The following is a 22092-nucleotide window of genomic DNA, read 5'->3' on the forward strand; positions in this document are numbered from 1 at the left end:
GTTTTTCATATTTATGTCCCAGAATGTCTAAGTTAAAATCTGGTGTATGTTTTATCTTGATACGCCATACAAATTGTCAATTTAGTTTTTCTACTTTTAAAATTCACACGAACGAAGAAACAGGCAAAAAGTCTGTATAATATAAAAGAAGTTGTTAAATTGCAAAAAATAAAGCTGAGCTAACCTTGGCCTCTAAGGCCTTGAGCAGCGCGTCCTCGTTGGCCTCGTTCTGAGCGAGTTTGTTGAGCAGCTCGAGCGCCGCCAGCACGCGGGCGCGGTCGGCCGACACCAGCGCCGACTGTATCGTCGACAGCACGTGACGTGATATTAGGCACGTGGCTGGGTCCTGTTGGAATAAATAATCAATTTTCACACAAAAAGAAAATAAAAAATACATCGTAACCATTTTTATGAAATTTATAAATTAAATATAAACATTTGACAACTACTGCACTAAGACTGCAAAATTCTATACTATCTTTTCCATCTGCAGGAATCGTTTGACGCCAGGCAGAGTTATTCAACACAATGGCTGAGAAAAGGCTGCAAATGGGCTGAGTAATACATACCTTAATAATAAGTTCAGTTGACACATTGCCCAATGTATCAAGACCAGATTGTCGCAGCGACCCAACCCAGCAATTAGCGCACAACAGCAGGAACCTGGTGTAATAATAATACCATAATAAGCGCCACACGATCACGTCAATTACCTAGTCTTCAAACTAGAGGGGAAAGAGATTGTTAGTAATGGAGACTGAGAATCCCATTGCTAGCAATATACTCAACCAAGTAGTTGGATATATTGCTAGCAATGCTTGGTTAATTTCTGATGGATTCATCATGATCGGCTAACTGGCCTGTTTTTATTCTCACCTATCATCCCTCACTGGTACCCCGCCAGCGTATACTGTTAGCACAGGCAGGGTTGCCATTCCATTTTCACCCATTAAAAAAAGTCCTCAAACTATAATCTACTAAAAGAAAATCAACATCATCTTGCACTTATTTGTGAGGTGGGCATAATACATTCAATACCGCATACAAAATTCAAAGGCTATAAACGGCCACTAACCTGATAAGTGTAGTGTTCTTAGCTAAATACTGCACATTTTCCTCGTGAAACGACAGGGAACGGACTATGGAAGCAATTTGCAGTACCCTCTGTGTGTACACGCAAGACGCCCCACCAGGTAACTCCGGTGCGAACAGTTGGTTCTCATCTGACGGTTCCGTGACCCAGTCTTCCATCACCTCCTTTGTTGGGAAAAAATAAACATTATCGTAGACGTAGTCACTCTCAATAAAAAAATGGCCATTTCTGATCCGTTTTTTACTGAACGTGACTACGTCTATGCTATTTAGGTCCTAAAATGATTCGTATTTGCAATTTATTTGGATTTTTATTATTTTTGAAAAAAACAGGATCTATTATTATTTAATTTCTTATTATGTTAATTGTAGAATCAATAAAAGCTATTTATTCTATGAATTTTTGTAACAAAACCAGCAATTATATAAATTACAAACACAAATGGTTTTAAAATTCCATTACAAATGTCTAAAAGGAGCATGTTAGTCTGTTTATAAGCGCTAGACAAGAGCTGAGTGAACTACTCGTGTAAATAAACCCTTCATACCTCCTCAATGATTTTCTCAGTCCTTTCACCAATGTCCTCCACTTCGTCTTCCTGCATGAGACAGTCTGTGAGCGCATTATGGGCAGCTAAAGCCTGCACCATCAGCTCAGGCTGTTCCACGCCTGGCTGCATGAATTTAGTTTCATCCGCTAGCTCCTTGGCACCGCCGCCGCCAGCTCTCATGTTCCAGAAGTCATCTGGATAACGGCCACGAGCCTCGTAATACGAACGGCCGATTGTATCTCGAAGACTCGCTATTGAAATGTACGTATACATTTGTCAACAATTGTATATATAACGATTACTTGGCAACAAGAAAACGGTATCAAAAACATTATTTCATATAAAAAAAAATATTATTATAGAATAAAAAAATATATTAAAGTTCTCTAAAAAAGAATATACATACATATCTATCACGCCTGTCTCCCATTAATATAGGCAGAAACAATGGAACGTCAAATGCTTCAATTCAAGCAAACCTCTTTCGCTTCTTCCACATTCATCAATCTTTTCATACACACTCGCCGGCCAGCACGTCGCCCATTTGGTTGACATACATCCGTCTAGGGCGACCCCTACCGACATCTCCATTCATTCTTGCTCAATAAATCACTTTCGTTATTCTTCTTTTATCCATCCTCGACAACCTATATAACCTGAATATCCAACAGCACTACAAGGTTTGTATACTCCTATTACCATGTAGTGCCGTTGATACAGATTGTTCTTTTTTTGACGATTAATCTTTTTATTTTTATTTTTAAGTAATACAAATTTTTGTTTAGGAAAAAAAAAACATTTTTTTTAAACCGTATGATGTGTTTATGACCCTTAAATGTGTAATAATACTCACAGTGATTATAAACACCAGCATGAGCCAACAAGAAATCCAATATATGTGGTGTGGACGATAATGGTAGTCTATTTGAATGGTCTGCAGCTAGAACAGTGCATACATTCACAGCAAAGTCCTGCTCATTGGGCATCGGAGAGAGGAGGGAAAGAGCAAGCCTTTCTGAGGGTCCTGCAATACGTGTGCCAGTTTGGATGGTCTCTCCCGAAGCTGAGATGTAGAAAGAAATAGGTTAGTTTCCACTCTAACAACTTGTCTGATTATTAGGTAATTAATACTTCTCAGGAGGAGAATCATAGTGAGTTAGCATCCTCATCAGATATTTGAAGATGAAGGTAAAAGAAAAGGTATAAGCATAGAAATAGACAGCAAGTGAGTGAGTACTACTGTGTATATGGTGCAGATAAACAGGTGTTAATTGACAATTCTTTTAACTTATCTTCGTTTATTAGAAGGGATAGTGACATGCATACGATTAGGTAAAGAAATAGAATTTATTTCTACAGGTATAAACTTGTTAAAAAAATAATAAAAAATAAATAGACAAAACCAAATTATTTATGTTCTGACAAGGATGTAAATCTGTATGATAGATTATACATATAAAATAAAGAAAATAATCTATTAATACAGGATGAAACTAGGAAAATATATAATTTACTTACATTATAGGAAGAGAAAAGTGCATAATTTTTTATTAGAAATAGAACAAGTGCTGCTAGTTTTAAAATACAGATTTTCTCACTATGTTCCCCTCACCGATTAATTACCTGAAATGTAAATACCACCACCAAATGATATTCGCGGCATTCCTCCACCACGGGTCCTCCTGGGGTCCTCGTCCATGTCATTGTCGTCGTCTCGGCCTGGTGGACCTTTGGCTCTTTCATATCTATTATAATTATGTGGTAAAACATTATTACATACAGATACATAATTTCGAACATTAATAGTTTAAACACAAAAAAATAAAAAATAAATTGTAATATGCAAGTGAATATAATAAAAAATATATTATGCACAAGTATCAGAATATGAACTTCATTAAAAAAAAGAAAATTTTTAAGAGGTTTAAGTTTTAAGAAAATAATGAATATCCTTTATGATTACTTTATGATTAATAACAATCATTAAAATTTATTCACAACTGGAAAGAATATATTTTTTTTATGCAACATAGAATGGCAATCAAGCTGACTGCACACCTGATGGAAACATACAAGATGGAACATAACAGAGTATACTGTTTTGCCCATGATACCTTCCATGTGTTGCCATTCCTGATGACTCAGGTGTTATTCCTCTGTACCCTATAAATTCACTGTTATCCCACCCTTGAAACTGAAACACAGCCATGCAAACACAACTGCTTCATAGTAGAAACACAAATAGAACAGAGGTGCCCAAGCAAACTGCTTTTATACAAAGTCTCCCTCTGGTATATATAATCTGGATATAAAATAATAATAGAACTTATTTACATTAAATTCATTACTTACTTTTCTAAATGTGTTCCATAAATTCTACGCAGCAGTGTGGACCCATTTACGCAGGGATGTGGTAATCTTAAGGGTCGCAAAAACGATTCCCATGTATCATTTTGATTAACCTGCAGTTATGACAAAATTTTAAACTCCATATAAAGTATGAACATAATATGTTAGCAGTTTTCATTCCCAGATGGTTGTAAGAAGTGACTCAACATACAAATATAACTGTATTAACTATTTTTACAGACTTAAAAAAATGAATTCAATTTAGTTGTATTTATTTTTTATAAATTGTATAATTTTATTTTTTATCTGAAAGGATATGCTTCCAATTTGATGCCATAGAACTTTCATCAAAATTGGTTTGGTTTTGAAACCAGAAACCTAAAGTTTGGCCATGATTGAAACAATTTTTTTTTTTATTTATAGAACCTGTGTGATTTAGACATAAACAAAGTAGTGTATAATATATTGAAAATTAAAATTTTGTGAATATATTCAATTGATTTAACTCATTTTTAGTATAGTAGGCAGGTAACAAAAATTAGTACTGACATTATATAACCAATATAAAATGAAAAAGAACTTTTCAAAAGTCTCTTAAAACATTACCTTACTAAGTCCTCCCCGTTGCTGCACCAATGTATAGAAATGAAACAAATCTATCTCTACACCATTCACAACAGGTACCTTCCATGGTATACTAGAAATAAAATAATCACTAGTAAATATCATTTAGTACAAGTTTAGATTATTTTCCAAATTAATCATGAAATAAATTAAGATGCATAAAGTGTAATAATGTTAAATATAGAGGGGCCTAAGAAGTTTTCAACTTCCCTTTCCTCAAAGAAAATAATAAACAATTTTTTATATTATTATCATTTCAGTCATCAACTGTCCATTGCTGAACAAAAGCCTTCCCATAATGAGGGATTTGCCAGTAGTTGCCACACTTGACAGGCAGGTTGGCTACTGCAGTAAAACTTTGGTGACGTTTTAAGAGATCACTGCTGGCCATCTCTCATACATTAAGCTTCGTTGGTCTTCTCTTATGACTATTACGGGAAGGAAGGGGTGGTCCATTTTATTTTGGGACTACATAGTAAATACTAATAGTAACTATGAATAATTTTGTTTAACTAAAAAGATACAGAATTTTATTAAAAAATAGAATGAAAATTACTTTTAATTTATTTAATTACTTTAATTAAAACACATAGCATATTTGAATACAGTTAATAATATAAATTTAAACCTCTTTCTTAACACCGACATTAGATACACCAATTAAATGTACCAGTTAAAACGAAACCATGAATGTACTATACACGAGTATCGTACTTACTTTTTAGATTCATTGAACTGTCTAAGTTCTTTTAAAAATACATCCTTATCCTTAATATAATTATTAGATTTCGTATTTACTTGAGATTTTGCCATTTTTAAGCGTCAATATATTAGTAAAAGTAACCACTATAAAAACACTATATAAGCTCTATTCCGCCATGAAAATACCACTTATAGCGACGGTATACAAGAATTTGACTAGTGGATTAATGTGTTAATAAATAACAATTATAAATAATTAGCAATTTTAGTTATTACAATTAATAAAAATAATAAAATTTTTTTGGTAATTATGCTTTTTGACAGTGACATGACAAACGAGACAAACGCCGGGCGTCGGTTTGATGCGTCAGAGGCATAGATTAAGAACAATAAAACGATTAAAAAAATGTATATTATAGATAAAGTATAATATAAAACTTTTATGATATAAATGAAGACTTTGTACCAAACCTTTTTTTTTTTTTGTTTTTTTTTACCAAAAGGAAACTTCGTACAAAAGTCTTTTGCTTGAGCACTTCTGTTCCATTCGTGTTTCAATCATAAAGCAGTTATGTTTGCATGGTTGTGTTTCGATTTGAAGGGTGAGATATGGCGTGAATTTACAGGGTACAGAGGAATAACATCTGAGTCCTCAGAAATGGCAATACATGGGGGATATCATGGTCGAAACAGTATACTCTGTTATGTCCATAATACTACTCATATCTATAGTCGACGGTTACCACTTTCCATCAGGTGGGCCGTTAGCTTGTTTATCATTCTAAGTTGTATGTAAAAAATGACGATGTATTATATATACTGTACCTTCAACAGAATTCAACTAAAGGTTTTAATTTATTAAGTTCTATTTGGTTTAAACACTAAATTTCGATTAGAAAAGAAAACTAACGAGCTAATGTCAATGGCACAAAAACTCACTTAAACAATTACAATATCTATATATAGGCCCAATAGCAGAAATGTTAAATAACAAATATACAAATATTAAAATGAAGAATCTGGTATTGGCAACAGGGAAATGAGTGATAATCTATTATTCCCCCATCAATGTTGAAAAGAACCCAATATACCCATTTATTGTATCTAGTTTCTCGTTAAAATGTCACTTTATAAAATAAAAATAATTTTAGTCGTGTAAATGTAAAATTGAATTTCCATTTTCGCATTAAATATCTCATTTGGTCCTTGTAAGTTTTAGACAAACTATAATTATGTGTAATTGTAATAAAGTTGTAACCACAAATACCCAGAAAAAAGACTTTCTAGTAGGAAATTATATTGAGATAAGAACACTACTTAAAGCAAGCGGAGCTTATGTGCTTAGGACTTCGCTTGCTCATTAAAACACATCGCATTAAAATAATTCGGTTTACACCAGCTCTTTTAGAGCTACAATTCGAGGGTTATGTAACGCACGTCTATTTTAATAAAAATTGAATGCCTTGCACAATATTTAAAAAAACGTTTTATAATAATCTGCCAAACTTATGTATTACAAAATTTGTTACTGTATTACATAGTTTTTTAAACAGGCTTCGTTCAAATTTTACACTAAAAATTATTCGAGTAGAATTTTTTTATAAAAACATTATTTTTTTAAAGTAACGGTGGTAAAATTCTAAACAAACATTATTACTGTATAGCCATGTTATGATTTCTCCTCTACATAAAAATAATTCGATGGAATGCACAATTTTTTTTTAAATATTTATAGAAATATATTTAAAAAAAAACTCATTATTTTGTAACTATTGGTTTAATACATTTTTTTTTGATAGGGCGTAAACCTTCTCTACCGCTAGAATCCGTTTGATCCATGACCTATAGAACATTGTAATTAATCATTTATTTTTCTTTTCAATATAATTTTCATTGTTACTTCGAAAGGTAACATGCATTCAATTTTCATCCGTGGATATACGACTGCAACTCTTATAATATAGTGATTCTTCTTCTTCTTATTTCAATTTAAATGGCTGCCACCAATTTTGATTGGTGAAAAAATATAGTGATGACTTATTTGCCCAATTTGCTCTATCGTTGTTAATGACGATGTTTGCGAACATGTCACCTACTGTCAACTGTCATCAAGACTGTCATTGTTCATCATGCTTGCTATCTAAGAATACTTGCTTTAAGTACCTATTTTATAGGTTAGAAAACAGAAAAACATTCTTTCTTAACCTCTTTATTTCATATATTTTTATTACTTATTAATTGGAAAAATAATAAGCAAAATGGTGAAAAAGAAAATAGATAACCGTATTAGAGTTATGATCGAAAATGGGGTTAAACTTGGACATCGTACTATGTTTTTACTCGTCGGTGACAAAAGCAGAGACCAAGTAAGTAATAAGTTAAATATATTATTTATGAATTTATACATATAAAATATGGGAAAAGCAAAACTGGATATTGCCTATTACAGTATACCTGTTCTATAACTATCATTATGGTTAGTTTATTTAAAAAATATACCATGTTGTCTTTTAAAAAAATATATGTTTATTATTATTGTCACATTTCAGGTCCCAATTTTATATGATATGCTCGTGAAATCTACTGTTAAGGCAAGGCCTACTGTTCTTTGGTGCTATAAAAATAAGGATGAAGCTATAAGCAAGTAAGTATTTAAAAATAAAGAAGAAAGAAAAATATTTGGCTCATAGCAATATCAACAGTTACAACAAAAACATATATAATATAAAATATAATTATAAGCTTAAAGAAAATATAAAAATAAAGTTATAGCTAATTAAGATTTATATGATCAAAGTTAGCAAAGTTGATACCACTTAGCAAAGTGTCTAGACATTCATTCATAAATTAATAAAATTCATTCTAGAGTGGTAGATAGTAGTAGTATTAGATTTAATTAAAGTGCATATAATTGTAATACTAGTAAATTTAAAAATCTTTAATCAAATGTATTATTTTTCTATTTTAGTCATGGCCGTAAGAGAGCGAAAAAAATAGCCGCTGGTAAATTAGAAGTGTCTGAAGAGTCACTGTTTGATGCATTCAGAGTAGCAACCACAATACACGGGCGATATTATTCTGAAAGTCATGCCATGCTCGGTCAAACTTATGGTGTTTGTGTTTTGCAGGTATATCGATTTTCTTTTTCTTTTACTATCATAGCAACCTATTTTTTAAGTAAAAAGATACTTGTAGAAGGGATAATTTCTACTAAACAAAAAGTTTTTACTTAAGAAGTATGTCATTACTTTCCAAGTAATTGCACAATTTTGTGTTTTTTTTATATACAACTAGAATGGTAAACAATGTGATAGTCCACTTTAACCCCTGTTGTTTTATTTATGATTTCTATTTTATTCTATACAGTGGAGCTGTTGTACATTAAAACTAGTATATTTTTTATAATAATTTTTATTTTACTTTAAAGATATCATGATGTATGTATTTGCCGTGCTGTCTTGGCATTGAATGGGCCACCCCTTTCTTTCTGATGGGTCTTGTAAGAGATGACTAAGGGAACTTAATCTTTGAATGGTTGAAGGATAGACAGCAGTATCCCTCTTAACTCATCACCTAACTATACTTCCCAATTTTCCTGCCAAGCAGGTAATGACTGGCAAAACTCCCATTAAATTATGAAGAAAGCCTATGTTCAGCAGTAAACACTTAACAGCTAATATGGTGATGATGATAATTTATATTAGATTACACACAGATCAAAGTAATTTTTTTTAAATGTGAATAAAATACACTTTTATGACAAAAGAGTGTCATTCCTATTATAAATAGGGCAAGAATGTAACTATGTTAGGCTAAGTAAATAACTCAACACCCCTCACCTCATTTCACTTCAGTGCATCCTCCATAACCTGTAACTTCACTGCTATATTCCACTCCTCAAACTGTAATATAGCCATGTAAGCATGGTTGCTTGGTAGTAGAAACAAAATAATTAGGAGTTTAAAGTGTTCTATTAACATAGTTTAAGTATTACTATTGAAGTGAACGTTTGTTACTCTAGTAAATAAGTATAGATTAAAATTAGTTAAAGCTACTTCATTGAAAATAAATTACAGGACTTTGAGGCGTTGACACCCAATTTGATGGCGCGTACAATCGAAACGGTAGAAGGTGGAGGGCTTATCATCTTTTTATTGAAGACTATGGATTCCTTACGACAGCTTCACTCAATCACCATGGATGTTCATGCACGGTTAGTATAAATTTCTAAAAACTAAAATACGGAAATATTTTATACAATTCTTGTGTAATTAGTGAGATACAATATATTTTTTATAATATCACATAAATAATACTTTAAATTTTACACATATATAATTTCCTTTCTATTATTAGAATTCCTTATGGACTAAATTCAATGTAAATAAACAACAAAAGAATAAAATAAACATTTTATGAGTATCATAAATGTATATATTTATACAGATATTTAGTTGTTTGTTACTTAAAAATGCTGAATAGATATGAATGAAATTAAGTAAATAGCTATGTTGTAACTCAATAAATAAAATACAATAAATACTGATTCCCTCAAAGCTATGAGTTACAGCTGAATAAAAGCAAAAAATAAATTCCTAATAAAAATAAAGAAATCAGTAACAGTTACAATTTTTAATGTTTGATCTATTTATACTTGTATATTAATAGAAAATCAAATTTAAATATAAAATTGCAGGTTTAAAACAGAAGCACATGATACAGTGGTGAATCGTTTCAATGAAAGATTCTTGCTGTCGTTAGCTGATCACCCTCGGTGTTTGATTCTGGATGATACACTCACCGTCCTGCCAATATCATCGAAGACTGCTCAAGTGGAACCAGTAGATACTGTGCCAGAGGTATACAAATTCACTATAGAACTTGTAAATCTAATGCTATGTAAATCAGCATGTAATTTAAAAATAATAAGCAGTAATATTAGTATTATAGGCTATTCAATAAATAGACATTTAATATAATAAATAGATAATAGGGCAAGAGTTTTATGACGTGGACAAAGATTTGTAATTGAAAAAAAAAGTATATAAATTTTTTTTTTAATTAAATAAATTTAATTTACAGTTCCTAAAAATAAAATTATAAAATGTCTTCGAGAGCAATATTATTAATTATCCCAAAGTCTTGATTACTTTTGTTTTTATTTTCTGCTTTTTCAGGATATGACAATATTTTTTTTTTATGTTAATATTTCTTTTTTTTTGGGATTTTATTCATCATTAAGGAATGATACCATAGTTGAATCATTATTTTTTTTTATTTTATATTATATTGTATCAACATAATAATTTATAATAAATATTTCAGCGGGTAAACCCCAAACTAAGGGATTTAATATCGTCTCTGTCCGATTCTCCGCCGGCCGGTCCTCTAGTAGCACTGTGCCGCACGTTCGACCAGGCGACAGCACTAGTCGCGCTCATCAATACACTAGCAGACAAACAGTCCAGGTATGATAACAAGTGTAATTAAAAAGTAAGAACTTTTGAGAGAAGACAGAACAAAATTTTGTTTTTAAATTTATTTTCAATTGACTTCAAAAAAGGAAAGATGAAGGAAGAAGGTTCTCAATTCGTTTGTATTTTTTTTTGTTACCTCTTAACTCCGTCAATAGAAAATCGAATCGAAAAATTATTTTTTTCTCTGAAAGGATATACCTACAGATTGGTCCCATAGAAAATTTTTCCAAAATCGGTTCAGTAATTTAGTTTTTATATCAAAATAACTGGTTTTGTCATATTTGAAGTCAGTTTTTATTATTTTGTGAAACAATCATTAATTATATTAGATTGAGATAGAACGATTATTAAAAAGTTTCAATATTATTTCTATTTTAGTCTGTTCCTATATAAAATTATGTCTTACTTAGCTAGTTGAGTAAAATTAATTTATATTGTCCAATTTCTAATTTCGCAAAATAAAAATAAATGCCAAATAAATTGTTATCCAATTTACTACCAACGACCTTACAATTTTTATTTCTATAAGTTTAATAATTTAAAGGGTACACGATCAATGCATTAATGCATTTTTCCATTTCAATTGAACCTTGTAAAAATATAATTAAAAAAAATCCTGTTAATCGATTATATCTATAAAGCAAGTGTATTGTCATTCAGGCCTCCACACTGCCTTACAGCGGCTCGTGGTCGAGGCAAGTCGGCCTGCCTGGGCCTTGCTGTGGCCGCCTCAATCGCCCTCGGCTACGTAAACATCTATGTTACATCTCCGCACCCTGAAAACTTGATCACACTCTTCGAATTTGTACTGAAAGGGCTCGACGCCTGTTTATACCAAGAACACATAGATTATAACATTGTGAGGTCAACCAATCCGGACTTTAAGAAGGCAATTGTGAGGATTAATATTTCTAGGAATTCGAGGCAGACTGTACAGGTGAGTTGTATTATTTTATAGTATTCAAATAATATCATCTCCTTGCTCTTATCACATTATTTGGGGTCGGTGTAATATGATTTTATTTAGATTATACAAGATTTTGCTTTTGTTTTTTTTTTTTCATATCAAGCCTGTTTAATCTCTTTCAAAAGAACTTTATAAAAACATTACCAAGTGTATGTTGAAATTATCAAAGAGATACCTTTAAATGAATTTAGCTACAAATCAAAACATCGAATCAATTATTTTTTGTTGGTACTACATTTTCATTATAAGTCCTATTAAAATAAACCGTATTATCAATAGTTCTGGCAATAATAATAACCAATGGCAATAGGACAGTTAGACTCCTTTACTAACAATCACCCCCCCCCCCCCACCTCCTCCTATTTAATGGCTCTCATTATTAAATCCACGCGGGCGGCAGTACATGACCCCGGACGACCACTCGCTGCTGGCGGCGGCGGACCTGGTGCTGGTGGACGAGGCGGCGGCCATCCCGCTGGCGCACGTGGCGGCGGCGGCGGCGCGCGCGCCGCTGGCGCTGCTGTCGTCCACCGTGTCCGGCTACGAGGGCACCGGCCGCGCACTCTCGCTCAAACTCTTCGCGCAGCTGCAGACCAAGCACGACGCGCCGCCGCCCGTACGTACTTTCATCTACTTCAAAAATAGAAAACATTTTAGATACAGTTTTTTTTGTATAAATACCACTAGACACAGCGCCATCTAGTAACAAACTGATAAATATATTTTTGTAATACATATTATGCATATAAAATACCCAGACCAATACATAGAGAAATACTCATAAATGCATATATTGTACAGGAATCGACCATTGGAACATAAGCGATGTCAACCGCTATATCAACACAGTAATATTTTTTTTTATTAGTATTATTATTTAGAAGCCCTTATTCATAAGCACAGTTAATAGCTGTGTCGTGAAATCATCACCATATGTTTATTTTGACAAACTGGAGCCGTGAATTCTATAGTTTGAGATTTTGCAATTACAAACCTCTAGGTACATTCTAAGATTTACTTCAATAATGTAGAAAAAATAATTCCTTGCAAACTAATACTTTTTCTAACAGTTCAAGGTCATTGACGTTCCCTTTCTTTTTTTTTTATTGCTTTGTAGATAAAATTAGAGGAACCGATTCGGTACCGGACCGGAGATCCGGTGGAAGCATGGTTGAATGCACTTCTGTGCTTGGAGGCACCTCCTCCGGCTGTAGGCGTGGGTGCTCCGTCCCCAGCAGCTTGCGACTTGTTCCGGGTCAACCGGGACGCGTTGTTCTGCTATCACCGCGCCGCTGAGGCCTTCCTACACCGACTAGTCTCTATCTACGTCGCTAGTCATTATAAAGTGAGTATTATAATCACATATCGTTAATTTACAGCTTAAATTACCGCGATCTTATTCCCGTTGAATAAACATTATTATTCTCGGCAAGGCTAAATTCTTTTTGTATTTTAATTTATTCGCCATTATATATAGATTTTTCTTCTCAACAAATAACATTCTTTACTCAGCAGTAGAATTGAAAATAATGATTTAATAGAGCTTCTTTCAAGTTTATTTCAATAAAGGTAATTTCTATTCTATTAATTCGGCTCGAAGGACCAAATAATAGTTTTGGGGAACAAATTTAGGGCGATTTAAAAATATACATTCAGTTTTTATGTATAAAAAATGATGAAAGTAAATTTTTAGATAAAACAATGTAACTTAAAAGCGCCATCTATTGTAGTGTGTGAGATCTATTTTAAATTCTAATTCTATCCAAGTCCTGAATAAATTCAAATGTAAATATTTGTAAAGCAGTTTATTCTTACAGAACTAAACAAATTTAAATTACATTTGGCACTCAATAGCTCATAATCTAAAACATATCAACTACTTTTATACTAATTCACATGGGCAAAGCCGTGAAATACAGCTAGTAATTTTTTTTTTTTTATCATTAGAACAGTCCGAACGACCTTCAGCTGTTAGCGGATGCGCCGGCGCACTGCCTGTTCGTGCTGTTAGCGCCCACGCCGCCCGCCTCCACCGCCATGCCCGAAATACTATGTGTCGTGCAGATGTGCCTCGAGGGGAACATCTCTGACAAGTTTGTGTCGACAATTAATTACATTTACATATATATAGTGGCCTTTTACTTGATCAAAAAGGATTTTTTTTATGTTACTTAGAATGGCAAACAAGCTGATGGCCTACCTAATAGAAAGTGGTATCCAATAGGACATCATAGAGTACACTATGACACCTATTGTACTTCTCATGCAATGCCATTCCTAAGGATAATAGTGTTATAGCTCCGTATCCTGCAATTTAATTGTCATATTCCACCCTTCAAATTCAAACAACCGTGCAAAATAGCTGTTTCATGGTTAAAATGCGAATATTTGTGACATTTTGAAGGAAAGATTATGGGTTATGACTCAGATAAAGGAAAAGTGAAGTGTCATGTCATATAATGATTTAAAAAATATAGACATTGTCATTTGGAAAAGGAAACCATAAGATAGTGTTTTTTTTTTAAGAGTGAAAATGGAGTGGTAGCTCCGCCTGCGCTATCGATATTATGTATGTGGGGCACCAGTGAAGAATGATAGGTGAGAATGAAGCAGGTCAGTTGGCCCTTCGTGGTCAATCCAACAGTAATTAACCACAATGATTTTCCGGGAGAATCACATGTAAATTGACCTGACTTACCATACTTACCATACCATCACTAACAATCCCCTTTCACGAGTTAGCCCAATAAGAGGAGTTTAAAAAAACCTACTCATATATTGATTAAATTTAAATCAAATGGTCTTTTTTGTTTAGATCAGTTCGCGACAACTTAGGGCGAGGGCGGAAAGCGGCCGGCGACTTGATCCCATGGAATATATGCGAGCAATTCGGCGACAAAGACTTCCCGAAGCTGTCCGGCGCCAGGGTTGTGAGGATAGCGACGCACCCCTCGTATCAACGGGTAAGATTAATTCTATACACTCAAAATGAAGCAAACTGTGTTATCATAGACAAAATATTTGTTAAGCAACTTTATAGTAAATAAACTTACAGCCCATTTGAGGAAATTGTTTTGGCCTATATCAACCTTTTCCAAAGTAGGCGATAACGCCCCCTTATGGGCGCTGTAGGCCTAAAGGGGGGCGGTAAGTGACCCAAAAGAAAAATGGGGGCGTTGTGTAGAGGCTTGAGGGGTGATTTGTTAATCTTGAGGTAATAGTAGTTTTTAAGTAGGTGAAAAAATGGGGCGCTAAACAATTATTTATTCTCAAAGTGGACAGTAGACAAAATAAGTTTGGGAACCGCTGGCCTATATTATATTCTTTATTAGTTGCTGGTTCTAAATACAATAGTGTGTGTGAACCCTGTATCTTCAACTTTCAACTAAATCTGCCATACAACAGCTGCTTCGCGACAGTACTCAAGCACATAAATTTTATATAATACCAATTATTCTTCTAGTAAAAATTTTATTTCCACATATTCTGTTTCATTATGTTACTATAATTTCTACTTATGTCATTAAAAATATTAATATGGGTACGTCAATAGATGGGTTATGGGAAGCGAGCGTTACAACAGCTGACCGCTTACTACAGCGGGCAGATACCGTGCTTGGATAAAGCGGAGTCCGATGAAGAGGATACATCCAACGGTAGACTGGAGACGCTACAGACAGAGACAATAGTGCCTAGGTGAGTTGTCTATTGAAAATTAGTTTTTTATTAATATCCAATTATTATAATAGAATTGTAACTCATCATCAATATCAGCCTTTAATTATCCATTGGTGAACATAAGCCTCCTTCTGAGGGGGTTTTGCCAGTAGTTGCCATGCTTGGCAGTTGGATTGGCAACCAAAGTCAGGCTTTAGAAATGTTTTAACAAAGGATGGATGGGCAGCAACAAACGCTGCTGCCCATCCCTCGCCCTCCCTTAGTTCCCTCTTACGACATCCACGGGAAAGGAAGGGGTGGCCTATTCTATGCCGGGACCACTCGGCCAAATATTTAAACTAAGATTAATTAACTAACTGTCTAAGATTAATTGTAAGACCCAATAGATATCAAAACAATACTATTTTTTTTATTTTAGTCTCTCTGTATGTTTTTTCCAGTGTGTTACACAAAAACTGCTGCATCAAATTGTAGCTAGTTTTCACAATTATATTCCTAAAGGTCTAACTAAACTGTTATATATTTGATCTTGATACGCCATCTACAAAAGGTTATTTTATTGGTGTTCCTACTTCTAAAATCCTCGCGAAGGAAATAGCGAATAAAAAGCCAGTTCGTAATTTCTGTGATTCAATTATTAGTTTCTACCTGCAATTGTGCCTGCATGATCAGGGTAAAACTAACCTTTTTTTATACAACTTACAACAGCAAACAAGCTGACGGCCCACCTGATGGAAAGTGGTAACCGTCGCCTATAGACATGAGCAGTACCATGGACATAACAGAGTATACTGTTTCGCCCATGATACCCCCCATGCCTTGCCATTCCTGAGGACTCAGGTGTTATTCCTCTGTACCCTGTAAATTCACGTCATATCCCATCCTTCAAACCGAAACACAGCCATGTAAACACAACTGCTTCACGGTAGAAACACGAATGGGACAGAGGTACTCAAGCAATCGATTTTTGTACAAAGTCTCCCTCTGGTAAAACCTATGACTATGGTAACCTATGATTTTCATTCCAAAAAGTACGCCTTTTTAATTTCATTACCTACTTAGTTCAGATTTAGATGGTGCTGTATGTAATAATTATATTTTTCACCATTGTGTGTAGAGCGAAACCACCGACCTTACTAAGGCGACTCACAGAAGTGAGAGCAGAACATTTGGACTACATAGGCACCAGTTTTGGATTAACAGAAGATTTGCTCAAGTTTTGGAAATCTCAAAAGTACATACCTGTTTATATAAGGTGAGTATTGGTAACTACAGTATATTTTTTTGCACATCGCCACAATCTCATTCGCTTACAATCTAGTCCTATGATGGCGAGTACTATATTAAAATAGTATATATAATATATACTTTTTTTTTTATACAATTTAGAATGACAAACAAGCTGACGGCCCACCTGATGGAAAGTGGTAACCGTCGCCTATAGACATGAGCAGTACCATGGACATAACAGAGTATACTGCTTCGCCCATGATACCTCCCCCTGCGTTGCCATTCCTGAGGACTCAGGTGTTATTCCTCTGTACCCAGTAAATTCACGCTATATCCCACCCTTCAAACCGAAACACAGCCATGCAAACACAATTGCTTCACGGTTGAAACACGAATGGGACATAGGTACCCAAGCAATCGACTTTTGTACAAAGTCTCCCTCTGGTATACTATATTAATAGAGTCAGTCGTTTATATATGTACTTTTAGTATGTATGTATATCAATAATTACTAGTACCGCATTCGAGTATTCTGACACTTCCCTATGGTTGACTGGAAGGGAATGCTTTTAGCATTAAGTCCGCCATGTACACATATTTGTATCAATGAATAAATAAATTATTAAATTAAATTGCAAGTATTATTAAATCGAGGAAATATAAATATTTAAATTAACCCTGTTCGCCGCACCATAATTGTTAAATTTCAAGCTTTGACTTCCACAAGACAGGCTTTGCCTAGTGTGGGGTCATAGTTATACTGTACTATTGGCTTTGTTAAGGAAAATAAAGTTTAAAGTTTATTTATTTATTTATTATAATACTTAATATATTCATATATGATGAACATTAATTAGACTAATACAAACATACACATAATATGTTAAATAAATAAGTTCCCCACATTTTTCGGTGAAGTTTGGTCGGTTAATCTTATAGCATTGAATACCACATGAAAATCAAAGTTTAAATTTAGAACGTCCTTTTACAAAATTTAACCATTTCCCCCGCCTGCAGTCAAAAAGCGAACGAGCTGACTGGCGAGCACTCTTGCATCATGCTGCTGTCGTTACAAGCGGAAGCGGGAGCGGGGAGCGGTTGGGTAGCGGCGTACAGCGCGGACTACAGACGGCGGCTGTCGCGTCTGCTGGCCCGCTCGTTGCGTTGTCTGCCTGCAGCGTTAGCACTTAGGGCGCTAGGACCTAGTGCCTCCAGTGGGCCGGGTAAGGTTTTCTAAATTTATTAAAATGGTTCTTTTTTTTATGGGTGAAAATGGTATGGTAACCCCGTCTGCGCTAACGGGATACGCTGGCGGGGCACCAGTGAAGGGTGATAGATGAGAATGAAAACAGGCCAGTTAGCCCATCATGATGAATTCATCAGGAATTAACCATGATAGTTTCCAGGGAGAACCGCAAGGAGATCGACCTGGTTGGGTATATTGGTAGCAATGGGATTCTCAGTCTCCATTACTAACAATCCCTTTCCCCCCTATTAAAATGGTTGCACTGTTTTACTCTGGAGTACCTATGAGGGATGATGATGAGCTAGGTGAGGATGAAGTCAGAATAGTTGGCCCGTAATGGTCAAATCACCCGGAATTTATTTCGATGATTTCCATTTCGGTACCATCAGGAAGTAAACATGTAACCACTTATCACTAGCAGCTATCTAGATATATTATGATCTGTTATATTTTCACAATTTCAGCTCTAACGAAGCAGCTAATCGAGCAGCACCTATCAGGTCACGACCTGTCCAGGCTGGAGGCGTACAGCCGGCAACAAGCGGACTACAGACTGGTGACTGATCTGTTACAGCCCCTCGCCACGCTCGTCTTCCACACGCGAGCACCCTTCAAGTTGGATGCTGTACAGCAGGTTGAATGATTGATATAACTAGGGAACTTTTTTCTGTCATTAATTTATTAATCTGGTGGTAAACTGTAACTGTTGCCGATAGATATGAACAGCACCACACGTCACAAGACGAACGGACATTATAAGATCCTTTAGAAAAGTAACGAACGAATCTATCGATAGAATCGATTCGATTAGCGTTCTCGTGGGAAAGAGTAAGACATCTAATATCGCCATCTCATTCTATCTCGTCGACCTGCTAGTCATAACGATTCTATTATGCACACGACAATAATCTCTAATGAGGAAGTCAAAGGCATATGTTGTCTGTTACTAATGCGCTGACATACTCACATTTCATTGTGTATTTTTTTTTAAATGATGATAATGAAATGGTGACCCCGCCTGCGCTATCGGTATACACTGGGCACGTCATCCCTCACTGGTGGGGCACCAGTGAGGGATGATAGGTGAGGATAAAAGCAGGTCATGTTGATCCGCCGTGGCAAATACCTCAAGAATATATCATGATGGTGTCTAGGAGGAACCGCGAGAAGGTCGACCTGTCAGGGTATATTGTTAGCAACAGGGCCATTACTAACAATCCCAATCGAGTATATTAGGATGCAGTGTGTAAGTTATTTTTTTTGTTATTAATTGCAGGTTATATTCGTAGCAATGGGATTTCAAATGAAAGAAGTAGACGACATTGCGGGCGAGTTGAGTTTACCGGGCTCGCAAATCCTAGCCAAATTCTACGAAGCCTGCAAGAAGATAAACAATGTCGTCAACGCCGTGGTAGAAGATACTGTAGCTAAAGAAATAGGTATAGAAGATAAGACTGCAGACGACGTGAAAGCAGACGGCCCTGTGAAGCAGAGTCTACGAGAGGAATTGTCGAAAGCAGCTAAGGTAATTTTTGGCTGTGTCATTTTATATGGCGTATTTAGACTTGGAAAAAATTATATATAATTTGAAAGCTGTATGTTATTTTATTTATGGATCGCTAGGATCCGCCCTGGCCTCGCACGATTGGTTAAAAAGGTAAATTACTATTTTATATTACCTATAACAGGCAAATTTTTGATGCTTTGGATTATATTATACATTATTATAATTTTTTTTTATACAACTTAGAATGGCAAACAAGCTGACGGCCCACCTGATGGAAGTGGTAACCGTCGCCTATAGACATGAGCAGTACCATGGACATAACAGAGTATACTGTTTTGCCCATGATTCCCCCGCATGCGTTGCCATTCCTGAGGACTCAGATGTTATTCCTCTGTACCCTGTAAATTCACGCCATATCCCACCCTTCAAACCGAAACACAGCCAGTCATACAAACACAACTGCTTCACGGTAGAAACACAAATGGGACAGAGGTACCCAAGCAATCGACTTTTGTACAAAGTCTCCCTCTGGTGATTTTCGTAACGTGTTTAATTAAAAAAAAAATATTTTCATGTTTAATTTACTTGTAATTAGATCGAGAAAACTCGACTAGTTTCGGGGTTAATTCGTGATCCTTATTCATGAGCGACTGTGATGCGAGCGCGTGCCTTGCATCGCTGGCATAAGTAGTCATTACATTAAAGTAAAATGTATTCTTACGAAACTTTTAAATAAAATAATATATAGCTTATGTACTCGCTAGTAATGTAGTTTTCAATAGTTGAAAGAATTTTTGAAATCAATTGAGTAGTTTTTTAGTTTATCCATTACAAACAAACAGACAAAAAATTAAATCTTTCCCTTTTATAATGTTATTAGTATTATATAGACAAAGAATTTCCGTAACAAAAGAATATAATGTGTCCTTTTATCCCCATGGTATTGTAGAGGCGATAAAGGGGTAATACAATACAATAATAGGTGAAAATAAATTCGCAGACAAATCAATAGATAGGTAAAGATATGGTAATAGATAGATTACAATAATCAACATGGATAGGCTACTTCTTTTCCCATGGGTGTTGTAAGAGGTGACTAGAGGCATTTAATTGTAAAAAGATGGGCAGCAGCACCTCTCTTAAAATATCACTAAAGTCTATGCTGTTGCCAGGTGTGACCACTACTGGCAAAACATCATGAGACATCTCAAGAGACATGCCTATGTTTAGCAGTGGACAGTTAACACTTGATATGATGTTTTTTTAAAGCATTTACGAGATTATCAAAACTTACATGTTATGTAGGAATTGGAGCGTAAGCAGCGCAAAGAATTATCCAAGCTAATGGGTGAAGACCTGGCACAGTACCGCATCAAAGGCAGCGATTTGGACTGGGGGCAGGCCCTCGCAGGCTCCAACAAGAAGAGTCTCGTCTCGGTCAAGAGGTGAGGCCGTATATATTTTTTTTATACAACTTAGAATGGCAAACAAGCTGACGGTCCACCTGATGGAAAGTGGTAACCGTCGCCTATAGAAATGAGCAGTACCATGGACATAACAGAGTATATTTTCTGTTTCGCCCATGATACCCATGTGTTGTCATTCCTGAGGACTCAGGTGTTATTCCTTTGTACCCAGTAAATTCACGCCATATTCCACCTTTCAAACCGAAACACAGCCATGCAAACACATCTGCTTCACATTTGAAACACGAATGGGACAGAGGTACCCAAGCAATCGACTTTTGTACAAAGTCTCCCTCTGGTAAATACATGCATATGACTTTTTATGTATTAAAACTTTGTATAACTTATTATTTAAAATATTATTTTTACTCCATCTATGTTATGTCTTATATACAAACCTTATAAATACTTTCTTCTTTCGGGTTCTCTAGGTTAACTCGAAGTGATCACTTGGAGGGATAAATCCACCTGAATACATTTTGTTAAAATATTTTTTTGTTATAATAATTTTGTTAATATCTATGTTAAAAGTGAATATACAAGAGCAATTAAATAGATATACAATAGAATGTGATACCAAAGACGGCTTAATACTTTAGGCATTGTATACTAGCCAACCTTTAGAATTTTAATTTTTTTTATACAACTGAAGTGGCAAACAAGCATACGGCCCACTTGATGGTAAGTGGTTACCGTAGCCTATTAACACCTGCAATACCAGAGGTATTACGTGTGCGTTGCCGGCCCTGAAGAATATATTCCTTTGTATAATTGAAGTCCCAGTTTCCTTTCTAGATCGGACCAATTTTACATTTAAGTTTTTGTAACTTTCTTCCTGCATTAGACGGCTTTACGAACCGTCCGGTAGGCCATGAAAGAACTTTCAATACAATGAAGGCAGTTTAGAAACTTTTTTAGTATTCATATTTTAATAATTGTATTTACATTTATATTCTTTTTAATTTCGTTTCACAGCGGTGAAAAGCGGTTAGGCGACGACAGCAAGGAGATCGACGACCTAATAGAAGCCCACGCGAACAAGACAAAAAAGAAAAAGAAACATAACAGGAATTGAATAAAATGTTAATTTTATTTAAATATTTATTTTATTTACTAAATAATCCCTGGATCCTTAAGATGGGCATCACAGTGTACTCTGTGCTATTCATATATATGATATATTTGTTTATTTATAGATGACGG

At 34.8% G+C, this 22092-nt stretch overlaps 2 protein-coding genes across 13 annotated transcripts in view; one reads left to right on the plus strand and one right to left on the minus strand.

Moving 5' to 3' along the window:
- The window catches only part of LOC113510231 (AT-rich interactive domain-containing protein 2), a 39637-nt gene extending 33972 nt beyond the window's left edge, over nucleotides 1–5665 (minus strand). For 5 of the 12 annotated variants that reach the window (XM_052893979.1, XM_052893975.1, XM_052893978.1 and 2 more), the window contains exons 1-9: nucleotides 5335–5664; nucleotides 4599–4689; nucleotides 3996–4105; nucleotides 3267–3388; nucleotides 2497–2706; nucleotides 1641–1894; nucleotides 1076–1257; nucleotides 570–663; nucleotides 185–346 (exon numbers count right to left, since the gene is read on the minus strand). In XM_052893979.1, the coding sequence (XP_052749939.1) occupies nucleotides 185–346; nucleotides 570–663; nucleotides 1076–1257; nucleotides 1641–1894; nucleotides 2497–2706; nucleotides 3267–3388; nucleotides 3996–4105; nucleotides 4599–4689; nucleotides 5335–5429 (1320 nt within the window). In that variant the 5' untranslated portion in view covers nucleotides 5430–5664. Of the gene's footprint in view, nucleotides 1–184; nucleotides 347–569; nucleotides 664–1075; nucleotides 1258–1640; nucleotides 1895–2496; nucleotides 2707–3266; nucleotides 3389–3995; nucleotides 4106–4598; nucleotides 4690–5334 lie in introns of all 12 variants that reach the window. The other 7 variants (XM_052893973.1, XM_052893976.1, XM_052893969.1 and 4 more) reach the window with 4 other exon arrangements.
- Nucleotides 5666–7432: 1767 nt separating this feature from the next.
- On the plus strand, nucleotides 7433–22005 carry LOC113509415 (RNA cytidine acetyltransferase). Its single transcript, XM_052893987.1, has 18 exons — nucleotides 7433–7684; nucleotides 7868–7962; nucleotides 8287–8446; nucleotides 9395–9531; nucleotides 10015–10177; nucleotides 10644–10786; nucleotides 11456–11732; nucleotides 12163–12378; nucleotides 12880–13107; nucleotides 13710–13855; nucleotides 14578–14725; nucleotides 15316–15458; nucleotides 16558–16695; nucleotides 17688–17893; nucleotides 18381–18550; nucleotides 19193–19441; nucleotides 20729–20868; nucleotides 21865–22005. The coding sequence occupies exons 1-18, from the start codon at nucleotides 7577–7579 to the stop codon at nucleotides 21962–21964; spliced, it is 2967 nt and encodes a 988-aa protein (XP_052749947.1). The 5' UTR covers nucleotides 7433–7576; the 3' UTR covers nucleotides 21965–22005.
- Nucleotides 22006–22092: the final 87 nt, after the last annotated feature.

The sequence above is a fragment of the Galleria mellonella genome, unplaced genomic scaffold (genome assembly GCF_026898425.1).
Source record: "Galleria mellonella isolate WM207_F2 unplaced genomic scaffold, CSIRO_AGI_GalMel_v1 utg184, whole genome shotgun sequence".
Taxonomy (NCBI): Eukaryota; Metazoa; Arthropoda; class Insecta; order Lepidoptera; family Pyralidae; genus Galleria; species Galleria mellonella.

Bases quoted from the DNA above. Each gene is read 5' to 3' on its own strand.
- LOC113509415 (XM_052893987.1), top strand. From the start codon at position 7,577: ATGGTGAAAAAGAAAATAGATAACCGTATTAGAGTTATGATCGAAAAT. The intron at 7,963-8,286 runs GTAAGTATTTAA...TTTCTATTTTAG, and splicing joins AAGGATGAAGCTATAAGCAA to TCATGGCCGTAAGAGAGCGA. The intron at 17,894-18,380 runs GTAAGGTTTTCT...TCACAATTTCAG, and splicing joins TAGTGCCTCCAGTGGGCCGG to CTCTAACGAAGCAGCTAATC.